We start from the raw sequence: 26546 nt of genomic DNA, 5'->3' as shown, positions 1-26546 counted from the left end.
TGTGGACACCTGTCTCCGTGCTCTTCCTGATGTCGATCCTGCCTGTTCTACCTTTCAGGTTTTCGTGTTTGTTTTATTTCCCCATCGCGGGTATTTCCTTTGTTTTTGTTTTGTCCGTTTAGTTTTCACCGTTATTAATAAAGTACACTGCATTTGGATCCAACCCCTTGTCTGCCTGCTTCTGCATCGTAACAGCTAGGTTATGATATTGAAGCACTTTACTATAACACATCATTTAAAACATGTAATATAGAATCATATTTTGTATTAAATACATGAAAACATGCAAATACATGTTATTTATGTTTGATGTTTTATTTTCAATTTATTCCAAGTGCTTAGCAAATACCCATTCAATCACCACAGTAAAAGTAATAATAATAATTATATACTTCCATAATTAGCACAAGGAAAACTACTGAAACTACTCTAAAATTCAAGATAGTTGGAACAACACTAATTTAAACTGACTGAATACTGTTCGTAAGACTCTACACTGTCATTTAAGAGTAAAACTTCTGGTGCACCACGTCAAATGAAACATAATCATGATGTCAATTTCTGTGAAGGGATCAGCCACTTTAAAAAATGCACTTTTCATGCATCAGCACGCTGATAAACGTGATGTCCACATTTGTAGGATTTGGGACATTATTCCTCTAAAGTTGAAAAAGCATGTTGGTTAGTTTGAATCATTTCACTTTGTATAATTAAATGTATAATTTGAATATACATTTTGTAATATTTTTTTGTTATAACTGTACAATACAGTTCTATTCATTAACATTAATAAATGCATTCATACTGTATATATTCACTGTGTATATTCAAATTGAGAATCAATATATTCATGCTAAAGCTGGAAAATGTTGGTTTCATAGGCTTTTGTGGAGTTAGGATGAAAATAAGGTGCATTTCAAACTGTTCTGAGACCAGTGCAGACAGACAGGACACTGTAGGTTAAGTCATTCACTAAATAGAGAGCAAGGGAGCATCCTATAGCTCTCTATGCTGTTAAGTGCATTCACTCTTAAAATCTGATCAAAAGTTCAGTTTCAGACGGCAGATGATGTTTGGATCAATCAACAAGTTTGACACACATGGGACAATGTTAATAAGTATAGATTCAAATTTTATTTTACATTGTTGACAATGATTGGATGATGCTGGATATTACTTTGAATAAGAGTTATTAATTCAAAAGAAGAGAAGAAAATCAGCAGTAATACCTATAACATCTCAAAAACATTAATAATCATCACTCCTGGAAACATAATCAACTATTTGATCAAAAATAAAATCATTGTGTAGCTTGGTATTATTTAAAATTTCACAATTTAGTCCCGCTGTCCACATATGTGGACATACATTTTAGGAAATCTATTTGCTCTAGAATTGTTTTAGGTTTTTGCATGTTCAAATCAAAATGGGAAATGTAAAATGTGCACAGCAGTCACACTTGGGTCTCAGGAGGTAAAGAAATATTTACAAAAATATGTTTGAACAATGATTTAGATGTGCACAATCAGATGTATTCAAGGTATAAGGAAAATATATTATTACTTTTGTACTGATGGTTTCCTCTATGGTTTGTTGTCAAATGAATCCAAACATTTCTATGAACTTGGCACATGTGTTTTAAAGGGGTCATGAAATGCAATTTTCTTTGTATAATTCAATTATCTTCCCTGAGGTCCTCTGATAATGTTAGTAAAAGTTTTAGGACTAAAACAGTCATAGTTTAGTAATAAATGATAATTTTGCCCCTCTCTAAAAAGCTTGGGTTTGGTCACAGCATCTCATTTAAACTTAAGTGTAAACACCAACTGTTCTGACACAGTACAGCCCCTCGAATACACAGTCATATTTTAAACACAGTCAGAGGAGAATGAACAAGCTCTTTATGAATGTAACTTTATAAAGCTAAATATCAGGGTTTAGAAATAACACACATTCAACAAATTGCATCCAAATATATTATACTGTTCAGTCAAGTACATCAGCACCAAAACGCAGTCCACGCATAAACATAGTCCATAGCACGCATGAATAGACAAACACACATAGGTGCACTGAGGCTAGATCACCAGAAACTTATCCAGCTAGTCCATGTTTACACCAACACCAACATACACCAACAATTAAAAATAGTGCAGATGGGAGTAAGCGTGGTTTGTGTTCAGTACAGCAAGAGGCAGAGCTTCGAATTGTACCTCTTTTAAAAGTGGCACGATAAACATGACAATGGTAAAGACGGCTGTCTTATGCATGTTATAAGCAAAAACATAATCCAGATGGGTCCTCTTTTGTGTTCAGAAATATTTGGTAATGCTAGGTCTGCCTCTCTCCCCCTCTCTGTTTACGATATGAACCGTACCCCAGTGGGTGGGGTCAAGGGTACGATGACACATGTTCTGGGTGTAAATACAACTGAGCAATGTCTTGTGATGTCTCAAACACAGTTTCAAAAATGAGAAGTTTCAATAGAGTGGGAATTATAAATGCTGTTTTTAGACTGGGGTGGGAGTTTTACAGTAATTCTTATATTTCTAAATATCAAGGAAAACTGTATTTTCCATTTCATGACACCTTTAAAACTTCCATCTCTCTCCATCTACGAGAATCAGTTACTGAGTTTTCCTTGGTTCAACTATAAAACTGATATGGCAATGATTGATGTGTCTAAATTAATCTAATGCAGCCTGACACCTTTCCAGTTTTGGTTCCAGTCATCGTGGTTGCTGTTCACTCTGGGCTGGAAAATAAAACACAGGATAGTATTAAAATGGTACTCTACACATACACAACATATGTCACTCCCAAGTCATCCAACGCTGATGCTTGTGCAAGAGTCCTGCATGTCACTATATAGAAAAGTAATAAGACACTTGGTGTCAACATACTGACACGAATGGCATCAGAAATGTATGGTTCTGAAATGATATGTTGGGGTATAATTTTGACATATTTGGGGCAGTTTTACACTATTCATCTCGTTGTGTGTAATGTATTACTAAGAAATGAATTACTGTAAGACTGTATGTAATGACTTTTTCATTGAAAAGAGTAAATTAAGGGATTACTCTTATTTTTTCAGTAATTTAATTAGAGCTACTTCTGATGTAATTGTATAGAGAAATTCTATATAAATAATAGTGAATTTAAAATCGTAATTTAGCGTCTAATGTTAAAATATATGTTTTCTAATTTTCATCTGAGTCGATGTTTATCAGGGTTTTAGAAAGTAATTAGTAATGAGTAATGCAATTACTTTTCAGAAAGAGTAATTAGAACAGTAATCTAATTACACTGTAGAAGATGTAAGTAGTAGTTAGTAATTAATTACTTTTCTAGAGTAAAATAAATAGTACACTGACAGGTCATCAGTGATACTCTATTAATAACTTACATTAACTCACAGTGGTGGCCTTGAGTTTGTTTTCCTTATAAAAGTTGTCTATGCTGTTGAAGGGTAACATGAATGTTTTATTGAGAATTTAGATTTACCTTTCACCTCCAGCTCCTCCTGCAATTGTTTTGCCAGATTGTTCTTATTCATTTTTTCCAAGATGATCCGAAGTGACTTGAGCGGCACCAACTGTACGATAATGATCAATCATGCACTCCACAACTTCACACCTTGATTTCTTCTCCAGTCGACATTTAAATATTTTAGAGAAGTCTTTTACACCTCGTTTCAAATGCCATGTAAATGTTTTCATCTCCTCAGATTCCAATTCTTCCAAGTGCTCCAGGAGAATTTCACTGACAGTTCTGTTCCCTACAGCTAATGACAAAATGGCATCAGATGACATGCCGAAATCTGAGAGACTGATTACTGTATGCTTTTTTTTTTTTTTTTTTTTCTCAGAATGAAGATCAGGCCAGATCTGGTGAACCTTCAATCTGAAATATACTTTATTTATGTATTTATTTTCTTACCACAAGAGCTTTGTGTTTCTCTGCTTCCATCTGCAAAAACATTCAAGACATTCAACACAAACTAAAGTAAAATGTATAGCATTATACAAGATCTAGATTATAAAAGAGCTTATACTTGACTGTATATGTAAATGTGGAATATACACCCAAATACACACCGGGGATGATTCACTAAACAGTTGTGCCACTTTTGTATGTAGCATTTCAGCGCAAATACTTACATATTACATGTTTATTTTGTTTGTGAATAATTCATCAAATAATGATCAAATGATGAAGAAGAGCTGCTACATATCTAGATGTGCTGTGTAGTCAAGTGCACTTTTGCCATGTTTAAGAGATGATCCAAGTGTCTGGATCACAGTGAAGATGTACAGTTCCAGCAGAGTGTATCAAATATGGTGGTCTGCGGCATCCTCCACTATTAGCGCTCACAATCGTCCCGCAAACATGGAAAAATTGTGTTTTGCACACTTTTTGTGGGTGTGTTTGCGCTGTTGGCTGATCTGCATAATTAGTTCAGTGAATGCAAAAAACCAGTGCAAAAAGCATGTGGTAATAAATAGTGCATTTACCGGACTCAATTAATTCTTAGTGAATTCCCCCCACTGTTGATTCTTCATAAATAATATTCAAAATATTTATTGCTAAAATGCAGCTGTATAATCCATTGTGAAAAGTTTTGCATTTTAAAGTCACCGTACCCACTGTGGAGGTCATCTGAAGGTAATCACCTGAAATGATAAAGATGACACAATACTTTAACAATTTCAATTGTGTAAAATAATTCATCTGTAGAATTTTTGTAAAGTAATAACAAACCTTTGTATATAGGTGCAACATATTGCAACAATCAGTTAAACAAGCTGTACGTGCAGTATCAAACAAGAAAATTAACAAATAAACTGAAAAATATGGAAAATATAAACTATTTTCAAGTTGAGCATTTTTTCTCCCATAAAGAAATCTATAATACTTGGTTGCTTAAGACATTAGCGCTGAAAAGCCAGATTTATGTTTTAGTTATATATATTAGCCCATGGTCATAAACCGATCAGCCACAGCATTAAAAGCACCTGCCTAATATTGCGTAGGTCCCCATCGTGCTGCCAGAACAGCGGCAACCTCTCAGAATAGCATTCTGAGATGATATTGTTCTCAGCACAATTGTACAGAGCAGTTATCTGAGTTACCGTAGACTTTGTCAGTTTGAACCAGTCTGGCCATTCTCCATTGATCTCTCTCATCAACAAAGCGTTTCCGTCCACAGAACTGCCCCTCACTGAAAGTTTTTTGTTTGTTTGTTTTTGGCACCATTCTGAGAAATACTCAAATCAGCCCATTTGGCACCAACAATCATGCCATGCTCCAAATCACTGAGATATTTTTTTCCCCATTCTGATGGTTGAAGTGAACATTAACTGAAGCTCCTGACCTGTATCTGCATGATTTTATGCACTGCACTGCTGCCACACGATTGGCTGATTTGATAATCGCATGGATGATTGTTGTGTCAGACAGCTGGTTTGAGTATTTCTGTAACTGCTGAACTCCTGATATTATCACACACAACAGTCTCTAGAATTCATTTTAGAATGGTGCCAAAAACAGCATTTCTGTGGACAGAAATGCTGTCACGATTCCCTTGTGTTCTGCCTTGTGTTTCACTAGTCTTTGTCAAAAAACTACACTTCCCATGATTCCCGGCCCTCATCACTGCCAGCCCTGTGTCATTGTTCTCACCTGATTGTCGTTTGTCATTGTCATGTGTCTGTGTATTTAAACCCTGCTGTTTCTCCATTTCCCTGTCGGTCGTTGATGTTTGTGGATGCTTGTTTTGAGCCAGCGCCAGTAGCCTCGACCGTCCAAGAGCCAGCGCCTCCCGAGCCTTCCAGGGCTCCGCCTCTCGAGCCTCCCGGGGCTCCGCCTCTCGAACCCCCCCAGGGCTCCGCCTCTCGAACCCCCCCAGGGCTCCGCCTTTCGAGCCACCCAAGCCTCCCAGGGCTCCGCCTCTCGAGCCTCCCAGAGCTCCGTCTCTCGAGCCTTCCAGGGCTCCGCCTCTCGAGCCACCCGAGCCTCCTACAGCTCCGCCTCTCGAGCCTCCCAGGGCGCCGCCTCTCGAGCCTCCCAGGGCTCCGCCTCCCGAGCCTCTCAGGGCTCCGCCTCCCGAGCCTCCTACGGCTACGCCTCCCGAGCCTTCCAGGGCTCTGCCTCCCGAGCCTCCTACGAGCCTCTTTTAGGAGCGTCTGGAAGCCGCTCCTTAGAGGGGGGGTTATGTCATGATTCCCTTGTGTTCTGCCCTGTGTTTCACTAGTCTTTGTCAAAAAACTACACTTCCCATGATTCCCGGCCCTCATCACTGCCAGCCCTGTGTCATTGCTCTCACCTGATTGTCGTTTGTCATCATCATGTGTCTGTGTATTTAAACCCTGCTGTTTCTCCATTTCCCTGTCGGTCGTTGATGTTTGTGGATGCTTGTTTTACCCGTTTACCCTTTGAATGTCTTCCGTGTTTTTGTTTTATTTTCCCATTGTGGACTTTTTATTTGTTCCAGTGTTGTTTGTCCAGTTATTTTGTCAATAAAAACCAACTGCATTTAGATCCTCGCCCCTCGTCTGCCTTCACCTGCTCATCATTACAAATGCCTTGTTGATGAGAGAGATCAACAGAGAACTGCCCTGGGATGTGCCATGGGCTTTTAGACAAGGCAAGCATCAAAGATTAATACACATTATTAAACACTGTGCCCAAAACACATTATACGGGTAAGTTTAATCAAAGTCTGTCCACAAAAGGAAAAACAGAAAAGGTTTAAACTTAATTACGGGATGTAAATGCTTAACGGAAAAATATGTTTAATTTATTGCTGGTTCATTCTATTGGCAAATGGTAGTGTTTATTTAAAATGAAGATTGACGTGTTCCCTGGAAATTCAACCCATGAGATGGATGTTTCTAGCACCATGTTCTACCAACAGCTTTGGGTTTTTTTTGCACAAACTTCTGAATAAATCTTACCTTGGCGTATACAGGCATGCCATACTGATTTTTGTTGTGCCATCAGCTAGAGGCTAAAGTCCTCTTTTGGATCTTTAATAAATACTTCAAAAAAACGGGGCATAGCAGTACTGTATTTAAGTTGTAGCTGCTAATGGAGAGAAAGAAAGAGGTTAGAAGGGTTTGTGGACATTAAGGGTGAAAGTGTGGCTTGGGTTTATTCTACAGTTATTAAGATCAGATAGATTTTTCTCTCCTGAGCAAATGAGGACAGTAAAAAACAATAAAACATTATATTATTAATGATGTGGTTATCAAGGAGTGGAGGACTGTCCATATTCTCAAGTCTCTTTCAATTTCACTCATTCAAATTCGCCGCAGTGACAATACAATGAAGATCCCATTAAGTTTAAGGATATGTAGTCAGGTGTGCATGACTCTAAGATATTACAGTTTTTTCTGTTACAGCATAATTTCCTGTAAAGCTGCTTTGAAACGATATCTGTTGTGAAATGCGCTTTTCAAATAAAAATGACTTGACTCACTGTACTGTGCTTATGTGAACAAATACACGGTCGTCAGTTTCGAATGGGTGAAGCATTGCTGCCACCGCCATTATTACAAGTATTGCCAGTACTGCCATGACAATGCGATTTTTTATTTTAGTGTTGCTCTGCAATTCTACTTGCCTCTGTGTGTCATTCACATATGAAGGGACCAGGGGTGTAAAATAATTTAGTAATTATACTTAACTATTATTCTTAAGTATAATTTTGGGGGATTGTACTTTACTTGAGGGCATTTAAATGGAATACTTGTACTTGTAATTACATTTCCAAATATTATTATTTTTTTTCTCCTTACAAATTTATAGAGACTTGAAAACACAATGCATTTTTGCAGATCCTTTTCTTTTGACTTACTGGACTGAAGCCGCCTTTTCACTGCATCAGACAGACAAAAAGTCAGTCAATTCTAATGAAGAGACATATGGTGACCTCGTGGAAGTCCGACCATCTGCAGAAGTGGAATTTCAGATCTAATTTGAGCTTTAAAAGCATTTAAATATTTGTGGAACTAGACCATATGCTACTGTTTGCAAATCTTCATTAGAACTGGTTTTGGAAAATATCAAATCATTGTACTATGTTGGTGATGATGGAAATTGCAACCATAGTTTGCTAACAATGCTTTTGAGAGTGCACCTCTGGGCAACCAGACATCTGGAATATTTGTATGTGTTTGATGACCAATTAAACTTCACTGATTATCATGTTTATGCTTTATATCATCAGAGAAATCAGACCCTTACTGTCTGAACATGCTGCACAGGCTTTTGTCATTTTAAAAATATTTTTATTAAATTATGTTACTGTTTAAATAAAAATCAGCCCATGCCTGGATTTGGGGTTTAGTGACTATGTAGAGAGCATTCACCTGGAGAAACTCCTGATGCCTTTATTTTTAAGAAAGTGATTTCTTAAAGGTAAATGGTGATGAAGCAATTATAATTATTATCTCAATCATGTATTGACAACTTAAACCCCTAAGCAATCTTGGTAAGGATCCTTGAACCACTCAGCTGGAAACCACTGATCCTAAAGCTCACATCACCACCCATCATTCTCTGTTGCATCCATTTAAGGAGCTATGAAGTTCAAAATAATTTCTAACAAAAATCAAAAGGTACCTTTGGTGTGATGTCCGAATTACAATCTGATGTCTTTGTCTGATCCAGTGCCTTCAGCGTGAACCGGCCATTCATCTGAAGCTTACATTGAGGTTCTGGTTTTAAGATGAATTTACTTCTCATCTGTTCCTCTTTCTTTGTAACAGCCTACAGAGAATAAATGTGAGAAATAAAATACAATATACAGTACTGTGCAAAAGTTTTAGGCACTTGTGAAAAATGTTGCCTAGTGAGGATGTCTTAAAAAATAATGAAAAATTGTTTTAATTTATCACTTAATGTCATACAAAGTCCAGTAAACATAATAAATGTGACAGCGCGGAGGGCGGGGCCGGGTCATGATTATACACACCCGGTCCCTTATCAGGCTAATTAAGCCTCCGAGAGGGATAAAGGCTGACTGCAGAAGGGGGTGCGATGAGAGAGAGATTGTTTACAGTCAGCTGACCATCATGTGTGTTTGTGTCTTTGGTTTCAGTTTTACATTAAAATATTATTTATATTGTCAAGCCGGTTCTCGCCTCCTCCTTTCCCTTAAATCCTTTACAGTAAAGCTAAATCAATATTTGGTGTGACCACCTTGGCCTTTAAAACAGCACCAATTCTCCAAGGTATACATGGACACAGTTTTTCTTGGTTGTTGGCAGATAGGATGTTCCAAGCTTCTTGACATGACATCTGTTGCAGGGCTCCCTGTTCTTCTATTCTAATCTTTTCTAGTTGCAAAAGTAATGTTTGGGAGTCTAACATTTATTAACATTTGACACACTAAAGCTGAAGATATAAATAACCATCTTAAGACAAATGCTTTTGTGAAACATCTCATGTGCCTTAGACTTTTGCACAGTACTATATATATATCAGTGGCAAATTGTCAGGGCCAGCAAAGCCTTCTCTGCTGGCCTAACATGCCAAAAAAATCTAATTTTTGCCTATGTATTTATAAAAGATTTCTACTCTTAATTAATCTACAAACAAATAGAGGAAAACTAAAAGTTTATCCAGTCAGAATTTATTCCTTAATGCTTACAAGCGATGTGTGACAACTTTTTCACAAATCACATGCCCGAAGCAACGAGTGAGTTTGAGCTCCACCCCGTCAGGCCTTCAGAATTTCTTCAGAATCCCTCAAAACTGCAAATGAATGAGCAACTAAAGTCAGATTGTCAGATTCATCAGCCATTTAGATTGGTTGGTGTGATCTTTAGGATATATCTCAGTGGAAGCCTTCTAGCTGGCCTTGAATGACGCAATCACGCTTTAAGTGTTGTAATTTGAAAGCGAAGAGCGCAAGATTTTGCTGACGAGTCAGCTGTCATCACTGCTGGTATTGCCGTTGAGAAAGAGATCCTTATGGATTTACAAATCTGAGATGTTCTGCATGATCTTGTGATTGATTAATTAAACAGGAAAGGAGGACTGATTTTCACTTCAAGCTAATTTGTAAGTGCTTTTTGTTATTGCAACATCAGGAGTTTTCTAAGTATAAATAAGGCTGCTTGAGCATTCAATGTCGGATCAAGTTTTGAAAAGTAATGCTGCGTTCCATTTAACTCGGAAAGTCAGTGTAAAGGGATCAATGGAAAGGAGGAGGCGAGAACCGGCTTGACGATATAAATAATAGTTTTAATGATAAACTTAAAAGACAATATAAACACACACATGACGGACATGTCCGTAAACGATCTCTCCCACACGATCCTCCGCAGTCGACCTTTATACCTCAGAGGCTTGATTAGCCTAATACGGGACCGGGTGTGTAGGATCACGACCCAGCCCCGCCCTCCGCCCTGCCACAGTCGGACTTTACAACTACCTATTAGGAAACATGCAATGGAATGCATCTTTAAGCCAGAATTACAACTTGTAAGCTCGTGCAGAAATTCTCAACTCCAATTTCGCCGAGATGCAGGTGCATGATGTCACACAAACATGTCGACACATAAGTGATAAACATTCACTTTATTAAATAATATCGATAAATGAGTTTGTTTCCACATTACATGATATTAAAGCTTGTTTAACAAACGCCTGCAGAAACAGGTGTATAAAACATGGTAAATTATCTCTTTTGATAATCGTAGACCTGAAGCACAAATGCTAGCGCTGCAGCATTGTTTATCATTTGGGATGCTTGGAGACATCTCTAATGAGTGTCAAACCCCTGCTAAGCTAATGGGAGTGTTGCGGTTCCGAATATCGGGGAATGGAATGCATTTATGGTCGGAGATATCAAGTAGGAATATCCCATATCCAGTTTGAATGGAACGCAGCATAACTATGTTTCCTAATAGGTAGATTGGAGTCAAGATGGCAGCGAGTATGGCTGCTGTGTTGCGAGCTCAGACACAACACTGCAGTTTATTGTTTGTTTTGTTTACAGTTTTTAGTTTTTTTGTCTTGGATGTTGTCTGCCTTATTGTATACGACAGACAAACGCTTTTGGACATTGGTTCTACAACTACACACCGTAAACCGGACTTCAAATTCCTCAATGCCGACCCGCTGTTTACAAACACGCCAGCGGAGCCCTTTGTCTGGGCTGCCCGGCCGCGGAAACGCAGAAGGAAAAGGGGAAAAAGAGCCGGCGTTTTCATCAGAGTAAGACGTTGCGCAAATCGACCCCCACTACCCAGTATACTACTGGCAAATGTTCAGTCTCTGGACAACAAGCTCTGCGAGCTGAGAGCGTGGATCTCTTTCCAACGAGAGACAAGGGACTGCTGCGTTATTTGCCTTACAGAAACCTGGCTGGAGATTCCAGTCTCGGCCATCGAACCCGCGAGGTTCTCCGTGAACTGAGTGGACAGAGCAAAAGACCTCTCAGATAAAAGCAGAGGTGGTGGTGTATGTTTTATGATCAACAAATCATGGTGTGATCAGAGGAACGTACATTTTATCAAGTCTTTATGCTCCCATGATCTGGAATATCTCATGCTTCTGTGTCGACCATTCTGGCTACCAAGGGAATTCACAGCGGTCATTATCACAGCTGTGTACATCCCCCCACAAGCCGACACAGACCACGTCATCACCAACTGGCTGGTGTTTTTACAGATATTTTCAACCTGTCCCTCTCCCTGTCTGTAGTCCACACATGCTTCAAAACGTCAACCATTGTGCCTGTACAGAAGCAAGCCAAAATCACTTGCTTAAATGACTAGCACCCTGTTGCTCTGACACCCATCATCAGCAAATGCTTTGAGAGGCTAATCAGAGATCACATCTGCTCTGTGCTGCCCACGTCTTTGGACCCATTGCTGAGGTCACCAGAACCGGCTGGATCCAGCACCATTCCTGCTTCATGTTGGACTCCACTGCTACATGTCGCTGAATGATGATGACTAAATGCGGTCGATTGATGGACTACGATCGTGAAATGGAATGCATAGACTAACTATTGCCCACAAAAGCCTTCGTCGGCCAATTGACAGGGACACTTGCATCTATGTGAACCTCTACAATTAATCTAGATGGACTTCAAAGACTTTGGTCATTAATCTTACAGTTCAAACACAATCGATTTTTACTCACTGACACCTTAACACTTAGTTTAATAATTTTAAAACATGATTTTACCTATACATAATTAATATTTACATTACATTCATAATGTTAGCCAGAGGGAACTGGCCCCCACAGTGAGTCTGGTTTCTCCCAAGGTTATTTTTCTCCATTAATCTACATCTTATGGAGTTTTGTGTTCCTTGCCACAGTCGCCTACGGCTTGCTCACTGGGGTTATTAACTCTTTCCCGCCAGCGTTTAAAAAAAAAAAGTTGCCAGCCACCGCCAGGGTTTTTGACGATTTTCGCAAAACTTTAATGGCCCGCAGAATATTTAATTCCATGAATATATGAAGATGCTATATATCAAAATAAAGATCTGAGCCTCTGCTTTTAGGCAAATAAAAAACGATTTTATTTTATCTTCATTTGTTATTTTTAATGCCATTAAGGCATTAAAGGTAGGCTTTGTCAAAAACAACATTTCGGACAAAAAGCTGAGAAAAAGGCATTTCTATCTACATTTTGAGCTACATTCTCAAAACTCCACTTTACGTTTAAGACGATCGCAGTCTGTTTCTTTGATCAAAGAGTTGCGTACTCTTTCAAAACATGCGTCGTGGTCTTTCTTACCAGTATTCCACCTAAAACACGGATACCAGGAAAATTCCGTGTTTGGCGGAAGCTTTTTCATAAAACCCGGAAAATTCCGTGTTTGGAAGGGAAAGAGTTAATATAATTATCATTTAATTATTTTTAAACCATTAAAATCAAATTTTGTCTAAATTACACAATGATGATTAATCGACTTTATGGACGTTGCAGTTTTTGTCGTCTGTTAATGCTGATGTTCTGTGAAGCTGCTTTGAAACGATGTGTGTTGTGAAAGGCGCTATACAAATAAAATTGAATTGAATTGAATTGAATTGAATTGCAGTTTGCCTACCGCAACAACCGCTCCACTGATGATGCCAATGCATCCACAATACACACTGCTCTCTCCCACCTGGAAAAAAGGAACACATATGTGAGAATGCTGTTTAAAGACTACAGCTCAGCATTCAACACCATAGTGCCCTCCAAGCTTGATGAGAAACTCCGGGCTCTAGGCTTAAACAGCTTGCTGTGCAAATGGATCCTGGACTTCCTGTCAGGCAGACGCCAGGTGGTTAGAATGGGCAGCGACATCTCATCACTGACCCTCAACACTGGCGCCCCGCAGGGCTGTGTTCTCAGCCCACTCCTGTATTTCCTGGCAACACATAGCTCCAATGCCCTCATTAAGTTTGCTGATGATACGACGGTGGTAGGTCTGATCACTGACAATGATGAAACCGAGAGGAGGTGCACACTCTGACATGCTGGTGTCAGGAGCACAACCTCTCCCTCAACGTCAGTAAAACCAAGGAGCTTGTGATGTACTTCAGGAAGAAAGACAGAAAACACAACCCCATCACCATTAATGGAGCACCAGTGGAGAGAGTCAGCAGTTTCACGTTCCTCTGTGTCCATATCACTGAGGAACTCACATGGTCTGTCCACACTGAGGCCGTTGTGAAGAATGCTCACCAGTGCCTCTTCTTCCTGAGACGGCTGAGGAAGTTTGGAATGAACCACCACATCCTTACACGGTTCTACACCAGCACTGTAGAGAGCATCCTGACTGGCTGCATTGTATGTGTAATGAATGAGCAGCGAAGGCAGACGAGGAGATGCGGATCCAGATGCAGCTTAACTTTATTAAAGAAGACAACAGAATAAACACAAAAGAAAACCCTCAATGGGGAAACAAACATAAAACAGCGAACATGGGCAGGGACAGCATACCAGGCTAAACAACATTCAACGATAGACAAGGACTGAACAAAGAACCAGGGTATAAATACATGAACATGGGACAAAGGGGCCAATGAACAAACAGAACTCAAAACAAGATAACAAGGTGACAGAAACCAATGGTAAATTAACGAGGGCAGGTGAAAACAATGAACGGATAACACGAACGCTAACAGGGAGACTGTGGAGCAACAAAAGGGACAAAAGTGAAAACTAAGGAATTACAAAAGTGACAAAAATGGTAAACAAAGGGCAATGGTGAAACAAGACAAGGTATACGTAACAGAGCCCCCCTCAAAGGATCAGATCCTAGACGATCCTAAAGAAAAAAAAACAAAGACAAAAAACCCACAGGAAACAAAATGATGGCACCAGGGGCAGACAGGCAGACCAGGGGGGGCACAAGAGCAAGAAGGCAGTCCAAGGGGCACAGAGGGCTGGCAGGAAGTCCAAGGGGGCACAAAGGGCAGGCAGGAAGTCCAAGGGGGGCAACGAGGGGAAATGAGACAGTCCACGGGGGCACAAAGGGAAATGACACAGTCCACGGGGGCACAAAGGGAAATGAGACAGTCCACGGGGCCAATTAGGCAGTCCCTGGGGACACAAAGGGACAGGTTTAGGGGGCCAGGGAGGTATCGACTGGGGAGGTGGCCATAGGACAGAGACCGGTGTTGGTGGCCTAGGAGATGGCCATGGGGCAAGGACCGGCTCAGGGGACCTGGGAGGTGGCCACAGGACAGAGGCCGGTTTTGGTGGCCTAGGAGATGGCCATGGGGCAAGCACCGGTTCAGCCGAGGGAGACCTGGGAGGCGGAGCCGAGGGAGGCGATGGCTTAGGAGGCTCAGAAGGCGGAGCTGAGGGAGCCACTGGAGGCGGAGCCGGGGGAGGCTCAGGAGGCAGAACCGAGGGAGGTTCAGGAGGCGGAGCCAGGAGAGGCTCGGGAGGCTCAGGAGGTGGAGCCAAGGGAGGCGATGGCTTAGGAGGCTCAGAAGGCGGAGCTGAGGGAGCCACTGGAGGCGGAGCCGGGAGAGGCTCAGGAGGTGGAACTGAAGGAGGCTCTGGAGGCGGAGCCATAGGAGGGTCAGGAGGCTGAGCCGGGAGAGGCTCGGGAGGCTCAGGAGGTGGAGCTGAAGGAGTCTCTGGAGGCGGAGCTGAGGGAGGCTCAGGAGGCGGAGCCGGGGGAGGCTCAGGAGGTGGAACTGAAGGAGGCTCTGGAGGCAGAGCCGTAGGAGGGTCAGGAGGCGGAGCCGGGAGAGGCTCGGTAGGCTCAGGAGGTGGAGCCGAGGGAGGCGATGGCCTAGGAGGCTCAGTAGGTAGAGCTGAGGGAGGCTCAGGAGGCAGAGCCGTAGGACGCTCTAGAGGCGGAGCCCTAGAAGGCTCTGGAGTCTCTGGGCGCAGAGCCATAGGAGCTCGGGAGGCGGGGCCAAAGGAGGCTTGGGAGGCGGAGCCGTAGGAAGCTCGGGAGGCGGAGCCCTAGAAGGCTCGGGAGGCTCTGGGAGCAGAGCCGTAGGAGGCTCTGGAGGCGGAGCCGTAGGAAGCTTGGGAGGCGGAGCCCTAGAAGGCTTGGGAGGCTCTGGAGGCGGAGCCGTAGGAGGCTCGAGAGGTGGAGCCGTAGGCTGTTTGAGAGGCGGAGCCCTAGAAAGCTCTGGGGTCTCTGGGTGCAGAGCCGTAGGAGGCTCGGGAGGCGGAGCCGTAGGAGGCTCTGGAGGTGGAGCCGTAGGAGGCTTGGGGAAAAGGGCCGTGGAAGACTCGAGAGGCTCTGGAGGCGGAGCCCTGGAAGGCTCGAGAGGCTCGAGAGGCGGAGCCCTGGAAGGCTTGAGGGGCGGGGCCCTGGAAGGCTCGAGAGGCGGAGCCCTGGAAGGCTCGAGTGACTTGAGGGGCGGAGCTCTGGGAGGCTCGAGAGACTTGAGAGGCGGAGCCCTGGAAGACTCGAGTGAATTGAGGGGCGGAGCCCTGGGAGGCTCGAGATGCTTGAGAGGTGGAGCCCTGGAAGGCTCGAGATGCTTGAGAGGTGGAGCCCTGGAAGGCTCGAGGGGCTTGAGGGGCGGAGCCCTGGGAGGCTCGAGAGGCTTGAGGGGCGGAGCCCTGGGAGGCTTGAGGGGCGGAGCCCTGGGAGGCTCGAGAGGCTTGAGAGGCGGAGCCCTGGGAGGCTCGAGAGACTTGAGGGGCAGAGCTCTGGGAGGCTCGAGAGGTGAAGCCCTGGAAGACTCGAGAGACTTGAGGGGTGGAGCCCTGGGAGGCTCGAGAGGCTTGAGGGGCGGAGCCCTAGAAGGCTCGAGAGGCGGAGCCCTGGTAAGCTCGGGAGGGGCTCTGGAAGGCTCGAGAGACTCGAGAGGCGGAGCCCTAGGAGGCTCGGGAGGAGGAGCCCTGGGAAGCTCGGGAGGCGGAGCTCTGGAAAGCTCGGGAGGCGTTGGCGATTGGACGGTCATAGCTCCAGGCGCTGGCCCAGGGACGGTCGGGGCTACAGGCGCTGGCTCAGGGACGGTCGAGGCCACAGGCGCTGGCTCAGGGATGGTCGAGGCCACAGGCGCTGGCTCTGGGACGGTCGAGGCTACAGGCGCTGGCTCAGGGACGGTCGAGGCTACAGGCGCTGGCTCACATACATCTGAGGCTACAGGCACTGGCTCATTGACGTTTGAGGCTATCGGCACTGGCTCACTGACGTTTGAGGCTACAGGCGCTGGCTCGGGGATGGTCGAGGGCTCAGGCTCGCTCACCGTGGCTGACGAGGACTCAGGCTCGCTCACAGTGACATGCGTGGGCTCTAGCTCGCTCACTGTGACATGCGTGGGCTCTGGCTCGCAGACCGGGACAGACGTAGGCGCTGGCTCGCTGACCGTGGCAGGCGTAGGCTCGCTGACCGTGGCAGGCGTAGAGAGCCCAGAGGCGAGAGCCGGGATCGAGAGAAGAGGTTCCCTGGCAGCGAATTCCTCCACGACGAGACTCACATATTCCTGCCAGGTGTAGTCTCCAATCTCCGGCAAATCATAACACCGGTGTTTAGGTACACCAATCCTGTAGACGGTCTTCAGGAGGTTGTCATCCCAACCGGTGTGGCCGGCCATGCAGGAGAAATAGTGGGAGAACTCACGGATGTTTAGATCTATCCGCGTCAGTCCCACGAAGAAAGCCGCTGGATCCATTTTGGTCTATCGTTCTGTAACGAATGAGCAGCGAAGGCAGACGAGGAGATGCGGATCCAGATGCAGCTTAACTTTATTAAAGAAGACAACAGAATAAACACAAAGGAAAACCCTCAATGGGGAAACAAACATAAAACAGCGAACATGGGCAGGGACAGCATACCAGGCTAAACAACAGTCAACGATAGACAAGGACTGAACAAAGAACCAGGGTATAAATACATGAACATGGGACAAAGGGGCCAATGAACAAACAGAACTCAAAACAAGATAACAAGGTGATAGACAGAAACAATGGTAAATTAACGAGGGCAGGTTAAAACAATGAACGGAGAACACGAACGCTAACAGGGAGACTGTGGAGCTACAAAAGGGACAAAAATGAAAACTAAGGAATTACAAAAGTGACAAAAATGGTAAACAAAGGGCAAAGGTGAAACAAGACAAGGTATACGTAACAGTATGTGTATTCTATATTTTGTGTATTTTTTACTGTACATTGTATATAATTATTGTGTTGTGTAAGTATGTGTACATTTGATATGTAGATTGTGTTTTGTAAATATGTTGTTTATTGTAATTGGTATATGTCGCATCACTGTCATGACTGCTATGTTGCTCGGAACTGTACACAAGACTTTCACCTACTGTTGCACTTGTGTACATGGTAGTGTGACAATAAAGTGATTTGATTTGATTACCCTGACGAAATGCAATTTATTGCAAGCAGCATTTCAATTTCAAAAATTATTAACACTGCTGTGTGTCTGTTTCAGCCATAGAGCGTAAACATGAGAACACACCGCTTGCTTTGTTTATCAGTCATTCTTTTCTTCTTTTTTTTTTAAAGAAAAGAGAAAGAGAAAGGTTTCTGCACACTGCCTGACAAATTCTAACTCCTAATAGAGGAAAGAATGTTCTGACAGGCTCATGAAAACCACATACACAGAATGATCTGAAGAAAAAAGATCTGACGATGCGCCTCTATTTATAGCCCTGCTGCAGGTGCATCCAATGATTACACTGGCAGAGGCTATAAATTCCGGTCAATTTTCATTGATGTGTTGCACACATATTCACAGCCGGTCACACCTAAAGCTGTTCCCAAAGTATTTCCAGAGCAGCATCAGAAGTGTAGCTTTTTGTAAGGGGATCAAAGCGATGTACATGTTTCAGCTGGCTGAGCTCATTACAGCTAATGTGATCACACCCACCAGCAGAGCGCACCATTCATACGCTAATGTGCTGAGACCATCAAGGGAAATGGTAAACGCCCCAGACGGTGAGGTTTAATGTAAACATAACACAACTCAACTTTTCTGCGTGTTTGTAACGATACACAGGCGATCAAATTTCTGGATATTAACTCTTTCCCCGCCAAACACAGAATTTTCCGTGTTTTATGAAAAAACGCTTCCCCGCCAAACACGGAATTTTCCGGGTTTCCGTGTTTTAGGTGTTATACGGTAAGGAAGACCCCTGCGCATGTTTTGAAAGAGTACGTAACTCTTTGATCAAAGAAACAGACTGCGATCGTCTCAAACATGAAGAAGTGGAGTATTGAGAAGCTCAAAATATCAGACATAAACATGCCTTTTTATCAGCTTTTTGTCTGAAATGTTGTTTTTTGACAAAACCTACCTCTGTTCAAGTCGCAATAAAAAAGAACAAATGAAGATAAAATAAAATCGTTTTTTTTGCCTAAAAGCAGAGGCTCAGATCTTTATTGTGATATATAGCATCTTCATATATTCATGGAAGAAAATATTCTGCGGGCCATTAAAATTTAGCGAAAATCGTCAAAAACCCTGGCGGTGGCTGGCAAATTTTTTTTTAAAACGCTGGCGGGGAAAGAGTTAAGGAAGAGTTAACATTTTCCTCAGAAGAAGAGTGGGACAATTGTATTTTGAAGAGAGACTTGATCCAGCCGAGGATACAATTTCGGAGGAGTAAATCATTTAGTTTTCATTAGCTGACATGCTATTTTAAAAAAACATGTTCATATTTTACTAGTGGGACTGTTTCCAGACTTGCCAGCCAGGATTCAAAGTATTGACATTTGAAATATGACTCCTAATAAGCAAGTTATAGTTACATTTAAATGCTGTTTCTGCTAAAACAGGTATTTAAATTGTATGCTGTATGATATAAATATGATATGTAATATGATATAAAAATAATATGAATGTTTAGATTATATTTTAACTAGCATTTATGCTGCCTCATTATCATCAACAAAGCTTGTGCTTGCAAATATGTGTTCAGGTTAAATGAGTAAAACACACTTTAAATATGCCCAAATTAGAAAATCAGCATCTTATAATGATTTCTGAAGGATCATGTGACACTGAAGACTGCAGTAATGATGCTGAAAATTCAGCTTTGATCACGAATTGCATTTTACAATATATTTAAATAGAAAACTGTTCTTTTAAATTGTTAAATGAGTTCACACAATGTTTTTCTGTATTTTGGATCAAATACGTCCAGTCTTGGTGAGCAGAAGAGACTTATTTTAAATGGTAGTGTAGGTATAAAATTAAGTAAAGTATTTATGTAAAGAAAATATATAGTCAGTTTACTTCTTTTAACTTAAAACTTGATTTTGATCATTAAGTCTCCTCACATTCATTCTCTATCCCTCATTGATAGGACCAGGGTAGGCATCTTTTGTCTCTTCAGGTGTAAATTACCTCAATATTCATGATCGTTCACGTCTCCTTGCATATTACCTTTCAACACTAAAATTGTCTTAAAAAAGTTAAATTACTATATTGTTTTGTATGATTTAGTTTTTTCAAAATCCATGCATAAATGTTATTTTCTCAAAAATACAAAAATGTACACATGTTGCTCACATATTATTGTAGCCCAGTTTGTGCTGAATACAGTGTTATCAGACTTTAGCCATTAATAATTTTTAAGCAACTGAAAAAAGCACAAATGTCAAGGCATGGCAAAACTTCTCCAGGGCTCAAAACACCCTCAGACCCCAGAGGGTTAAACATCACCACGTACTTTGGTGTCTTTTGTGAGGCCCAGTTCATTTTAATTGGTGCCCAGTGTGAAAATCACTACACATACATGTGTTTGTGTCACCTACTAGTGACACTGGCGGTACACTTTTAAACATAAAATCCACACTTCATTATGTCTGTTCTGCACATTTTTGTTCCTGGCCTCTCCCACAAAACTACTTCATCAGACTCTTGAGAAGCTTAGGTTGATAATCTTTAACATGGTTTATTTAAATATCACTTACCTCTTTCATTTGTTTATCACTTGGAATCAGGTAAACATGAAGGGTTAGATGAGATTTCAAAGTGTGATATATCAGTGTTTCACAATGATAAAACACAGTGTAGCCTTTCCTCAAAAGAAGTCCTTTAGGTGAAAAGCTGAGGTCCAGAAGCTTGGCATGAAATCGAGTCAATGAGCATTCCTCAAAATAAACTCCACTGTCCTCAACATGAAGAACTTTCACTGCATCTCTCTGCAACGATTTTCCTGAAATCAAGGTTTTGTAGTTATTATTTATTTATTGATAAATCAATGAAATATGCTTTTTAAATGTTAAAAGCATGAACTTAATATGCATACTTAAGTTTAAAATTATGTGATAAATTTTAAAAAGTAATTATGTTGAAAAATTATCTCAGAACAGTGGGTCTAATTCACTAACCATGTGTAGTTCGTCCTTGAAACCTGTGTACGAACAATTATATGCAGAAATCGTGATTCTACAAAAACGTAAAGACCGAAACCACAAATTAGCAGAAAATCACTTACTTTTAGGGTTTTTCCAAATCCCTGAACTGAGACAAACATTTCTACAACTATCTCCTTTTGCAGTTTTCGAGCTACATCCACCAATCTTGGCACAGACCTTCTTTTCTAACTGATCAGATTTACGGTTTTAAAACAGCAGATGTTTCCCTAACAAATCAGGAAAAAAATCCCATTAACTTACTTTGACGGATTGATCAAACAGGCCAATAGAATGTTTGTGAATTCAAACTCCAACTGTAAACTCAAATGTAAACAAACCCACAAAATGTTTTGATGTGCTTTAAATTGCTTTCTCTCTCTCTCTATCCATTCATCCATCTACCTACCTTCCTACCTACCTACATACATACTGTCATGCTATAAATAAATGAATTCACCACCCTTCACTGTGTTTGTTTCATTCCAAACTGAACATAACCCTACATTCCATGTCACTTGCGTGTTCCCTCCCCCCAGTCATGCTCCCATCATTCTTCTTAAAGGGGCAAACATATTTACACCACATCTCCCCTTTTTAGAAAAAAGGCACTTGAGAATTCACATCCACAGATCAAATAAACTATCCTCTGCTTTCTTTCAGCAAAAAACATAAACACATATATTACTGTATCCCCACAAACCCCTTCTTTGAGCTTAACCAATTAACTAACAAACATTTGGTTATTTCAATTGCAGAATCTCCACATTGATCCATAGTAACATATAGCTGCTCATTAGTCCAGTCTTTTTGGTTGGATCACTGTTCTGCCTGAACATGTTCTATATGCTACAGTTGACTGAGAATTTTTAACTGACTGAGCCTCAGATGGGCACTCTTTCGACAAAGTCTGTCCTGTATCTGTGCATTGATCAAGTTCAGGGGAAGTTTCGGCAACTTTTCTAGTGCATGGCATAGGAACAAGTTGTTGCCTATTCCTTCTCAGTGTGCCTTGAGGTCCATCTACCAAGTATGAATGTGGTGACACCACAGTGCCTTGTGCCTTTGTGTCCGTAATCCACACATTCTGTCCTGACAAGAGATGTGTAAGGTTATAGACCTCTGCCTCTTTCTCTCTCCTTCTTTTGTTTGCAGCCACAGCAGAATAATCAGGAAGGTCTGGGACCAAAAGTGTCTCATCATGGGGAGTGTGCCATCTTTTCCCCATGAGGACTTGGGCTGGACTATAGCCATTGGCCAAAGGTGTTCCTCTGTACATGAAAAGCGCTAGGTAAGGATCTTTGGTTTTGGAGAATAAGCATTTCACCGTCTAAATGTGATGCTCCACTTCACCATTGCTTAGAGCAAACCAGGAACTACTGGTAATATGGTGGAGCCCATAGTCCACTGCGAAGCTAGCAAACTTCAGACTAGAAAACTGGGGCCCATTATCAGAGAAAAGAATCTCTGGAATGCCACGGCAGGCAAAGATTGAATTATGGTGAGCAAATATGTCATCAGATCAAGTAAGAGTCATCTTAGCAATTTTAGAAAATCAGAAGAAAAAAAATCCCCTACAAGTAAATATGTATTACATATAGTGAGAATAAACATGCACCTAACTTCACCCATGGTCTGGCTGGAAGCTCTGTGGGCATTAAAGGCTGCACTGGGATGGTTCTATCTTTTATGCATATTTCACAGTTCTTAATAAGCTCATTTAGCTGTCCACTTAACCCAGGCCACCATACAGTTTCCCTGACACTTTTTCAACATCTAGCAACCACTTGGTGCCCCTCGTGCAGTTTCTCCAGTACTGTGTTGCGCATAGCGGAGGGTATTACCAATCTGGAACCATTTCCATGTAGACCTTCATGAACCATGAGGAATACTCTTTCCATCTCACTGGACTGGTTATGTGGCTGAGAACAGGCCATCCATCTTGACACAGCCTCATCACATCAGAACAATTGCTATCTGTTTTTAGCTGTGCTCTGAGTTTGGCAATGAATGTGGATCTTACAAGTATGCTTTGCCCTGGGGCAATGCCAAACTGAACTGTAATTGATTCAAATAAAATTATCCAAATGTGGTTATGAACATGGTGAGTTTGGCATCCTGTTCTGACTGTGGTATCTGCAAAAAACCCATATTGGCATCCAAAGCGTGGAATCACATATAGTTTGTTTTAAGTGAACCAAACCTAGTTTGGTTAAAGCGAAACAGAAAGGGAACCAGCCGCAAAGGACCTTAGTGCTTTTGGTGTTCACAATCTAAGTGGACTTAAAAGAGGACCCAGCTTCTTTTTTGGTCCTCTTCACATTAATGTGGTCTCAGACCCCTTGTTGTTCACACTAGAGCTCATTAAGAACTCTGACCCCATTGCAGCTAGGGCTGTCACGATTATGAGATTTGGCTGACAATAATTTTTCATAAATATTTGTGATTATTATGATAAGCAATTGTCATATTTCTTAAGGTTCGCGTATGCTTATTACAGATAGGCCTATGCCTTAAGTAGTAATTTAATGATATTTAACTTGAAATCATATAAAAAAAATGGGGCTATATGATTACTTTTAAGGCTTTAAAATATATTGAATTTTTCATAAAAGATTTGTGCACAAGGATAGAATTACATAAAAAGTACTATTTTATATGTTATATCATTTAGGAAACATAGACAACATTGCCAATTATATTACATTATGCAATAGTAATAATGTATACTGTATTTCTGCTCATTTACATTGTGTGTCTGAGCCAAGAACTTTTGACATTGTGCAAATAAAATTTAAGTGAAGCTATAAAAATCCTCTCTTTTGGCGCGAATCTCCATAGATGGTACATCCATCAGAGCACTTTAAAGTGGTTCATGTGCTTAATGTGCTGATCTGCTCTGAATGAATGAGCTGAATACTACTACTGATCGATTCCCCTCTTCAGAAGCGTGTGCTATTGGATATACGGCGCATTACCGTGGCTTTCTCTCCACTCTGTACACAACTGCAGGCTACGCCCCTGGGCGCTTCGACAGCGCTTTAAAAGAGTTTATTTCCTCTAAAGAGTATATTTCCTCTATGCTAAAGCACAGGGCTGTTAATCAGAAGGTCACAGGTTCTAACCCCACGGCCACCACCATTGTGTCCTTGAGCAAGGCACTTAACTCCAGGTTGTTCCAGGGGGATTGTCCCTGTAATAATTGCACTGTAAGTCGCTTTGGATAAAAGCGTCTGCCAAATGCATAAATGTAAATGTAAAGATGCCCTTCCGTCTCTATGCAGTTCCTGGATGTGGTTGTTTACATTTACATGTATGCATTTGGCAGACGCTTTTATCCAAAGTGACTTACAATGCATTTATTACAGCGACAATCCCCCCGGAGCAACCTGGAGTTAAGTGCCTTGCTCAAGGACACAATGGTGTTGGCCAAGGGTATCAAACCAGCAACCTTCTGATTGACAGTTATGTGCTTTAGCCCACTACGCCACCACAACTCAACTCTCGAGGTAACGGACCTCGGTACCTCTCATCCTCTGTTCATGATCACTGTCATATTGTCAAAAAAAGACAATGGACAACACAACGACAGTGGCTTATATAAACTGCCAAGGTTGTTTAAGCTCACGGTGCATGTCGCAACTAGCCCGTCACCTCCTCCTCTGGATTCAGACTCGCTGTGGACCACTCATATCCATGGTATCCTCAAGGACACAGCATATGCTCTATCGCGGCAGGTGATGCTCAGAGGAGAGTGGAGACTCCACCCCATGTGGTACAGCTGATTTGGAGTCATTTCGGCAAGGCACAGGTAGCCTGTTCTCCTCCCGGGAATCCTCCCACTGCCCGCTCTGGTATGCCCTGACAGGAGCTCCCCTCGGTACAGACGTGCTAGCACACAGCTGGCCCCGAGGGCTGCACAAATACGTGTTCAGCACAGGTTCTGTGCAAGGTCAGGGAGGACAAGGAGCAGGTCATTCTCATGGCTCCATATTGGACCTCACGCTCCTCATTACAGCACCTCCCTGGCAAATTCCCCTGAGGAAAGACATTCTTTTTCAGGGACGGGGCACCCTCTTGCACCCACGCCCAGACCTCTGGAATCTCCATGTCAGGTCCCTGGATGGGACGCGGAAAACCTAACTGGTCTAGTGCCCGCAGTGGTTATCATGATCACTCAGGCCAGAGCTCCTTCTACAAGGCAGCTGTATTCCTGAAGTGGCGTGTATTCGATAAGTGGTGTTCTTCACGTAGCGAAGACCCCCAGAGGTGCGCAGTTGGGTCAGTGCTTTCCTTCCTGTAAGAGAAGTTGGATGGTTGGCTGTCCCCCTCCACTCTCATGGTCTATGTGGCTGCTATAGCAGCGCACCACGACACCGTTGAATGTAAGTCTCTCTGTAAGCACAACCTGATCATAAGTTTCCTGAGAGGAACCAGGAGGCCGCACCTCTTTTACATTTACATTTATCCAAAGCGACTTACATTGCACTTATTACAGGGACAATCCCCCGGAGCAACCTGGAGTTAAGTGCCTTGCTCAAGGACACAATGGTGGTGGCTGTGGGGATCGAACCAGCAAACTTCTGATTAACAATTATGTGCTTTAGCCCACTACACCACCACTCCTCACTGGACCTCTCCATGGTCCTTTTAGGCCTACGGAGAGCCCCGTTCGAGCCCCTAGAGTCAGTCGAGTTAAAGTCTGTCTCATTGAAGACCACCCTCCTGACTGTGCTCACTTCCATCAAGAGGGTCGGGGACCTGCAATCATTTTCTGTTAGTGAAGAGTGTCATAGAGTTCGGTCCGCAAGACTCTCACGTGATACTGAGACCCCGACCAGGCTATGTGCCCAAGGTTCCCACGACCCCTTTTAGGGATCTGGTGTTGAGCCTGCAAGTGCTTCCCCCAGAGGAGGCGGTGCCTGCTTTGTGCATCTACTTGGATCGCACGAGAACATTAGACGCTTTGAGCAGATCTTTGTCTGCTTTGGCGGACAGCAGAAAGGAACGTTGTCTCCAAAAAGAGGCTTGCACACTGGATCGTGGACACCATTGTTTTGGCCTACCAGACCCAGTCCGTGCCCGCCCCTTTGCGAGTTTGAGCACACTACACAAGGAGTGTAGCATCCTTGTGGGCACTGGCCAATGGCACCTCTCTTGCAGACATCTGTAAAAGCGGGCTGGGCAACACCACCGTCACAAGATTTTACAATCTCCGGGTTGTGCCGGTTTCATCCCGTGTTCTTTCAGTTATGAAAGAATAGGAATGGAGAAGAAAGCCTTCCCCGGGGCATATTATGTACATTTAAAGGCCCCAGCCGAAACTAATTTCCTGTGGAGAGAAAAACTTAGAGAGAAAAGGCTGTGGCTGGTGCGTTCTGTTCCCATACTAGATATGTCTCCCCCAGGGTTGTTGGGAATTATATGATGTGTTGGGGTGTCCGGGAACCAAAATGAGCGGTCCAGTGATCAGATCTAATGTTATTTTGGGTCAGACTTTGTGTTTTTAATGGAAGTTTTATGCCAGCATTATTGTATTCAGAGGATAATATCATCAATATTTAGAATATTTCCACATATTCAGCATTCTGCTTTCATGATAATTAATAATTTTGCCATTTCAAACTCTGTTCAGTATTATTATAGCCACTCACTTACAAAAAAACTAAACTGAAAAATAAATTATCAAAACATAATAGACATGATCTATCTATCTATCTATCTATCT

General features: G+C 42.3%; 1 protein-coding gene across 7 annotated transcripts in view; it reads right to left on the bottom strand.

Annotated features, from left to right (window-relative positions):
- The window catches only part of LOC127648112 (NACHT, LRR and PYD domains-containing protein 1 homolog), a 93837-nt gene that overhangs the window by 58604 nt on the left and 8687 nt on the right, over positions 1–26546 (bottom strand). Inside the window, exons 8-13 of one of the 7 annotated variants that reach the window (XR_007971138.1) lie at positions 20375–20619; positions 8629–8775; positions 6960–7089; positions 3943–4676; positions 3508–3787; positions 1154–2755 (exon numbers count right to left, since the gene is read on the bottom strand). Coding sequence is in view for 1 of the 7 variants with exons in the window: in XM_052132727.1 (XP_051988687.1) it covers positions 4659–4676; positions 8629–8775; positions 20375–20619 (410 nt within the window). In the remaining 6 variants the exon portion in view is untranslated. Of the gene's footprint in view, positions 1–1153; positions 2756–3507; positions 3788–3942; positions 4677–6959; positions 7090–8628; positions 8776–9658; positions 9763–20374; positions 20620–26546 lie in introns of those variants that run through there. The other 6 variants (XR_007971140.1, XR_007971142.1, XR_007971141.1 and 3 more) reach the window with 6 other exon arrangements.

The sequence above is a fragment of the Xyrauchen texanus genome, chromosome 1, assembly GCF_025860055.1.
Source record: "Xyrauchen texanus isolate HMW12.3.18 chromosome 1, RBS_HiC_50CHRs, whole genome shotgun sequence".
In the NCBI taxonomy this organism is placed as follows: Eukaryota; Metazoa; Chordata; class Actinopteri; order Cypriniformes; family Catostomidae; genus Xyrauchen; species Xyrauchen texanus.
This window is presented reverse-complemented; position numbering and strand designations above follow the sequence as displayed.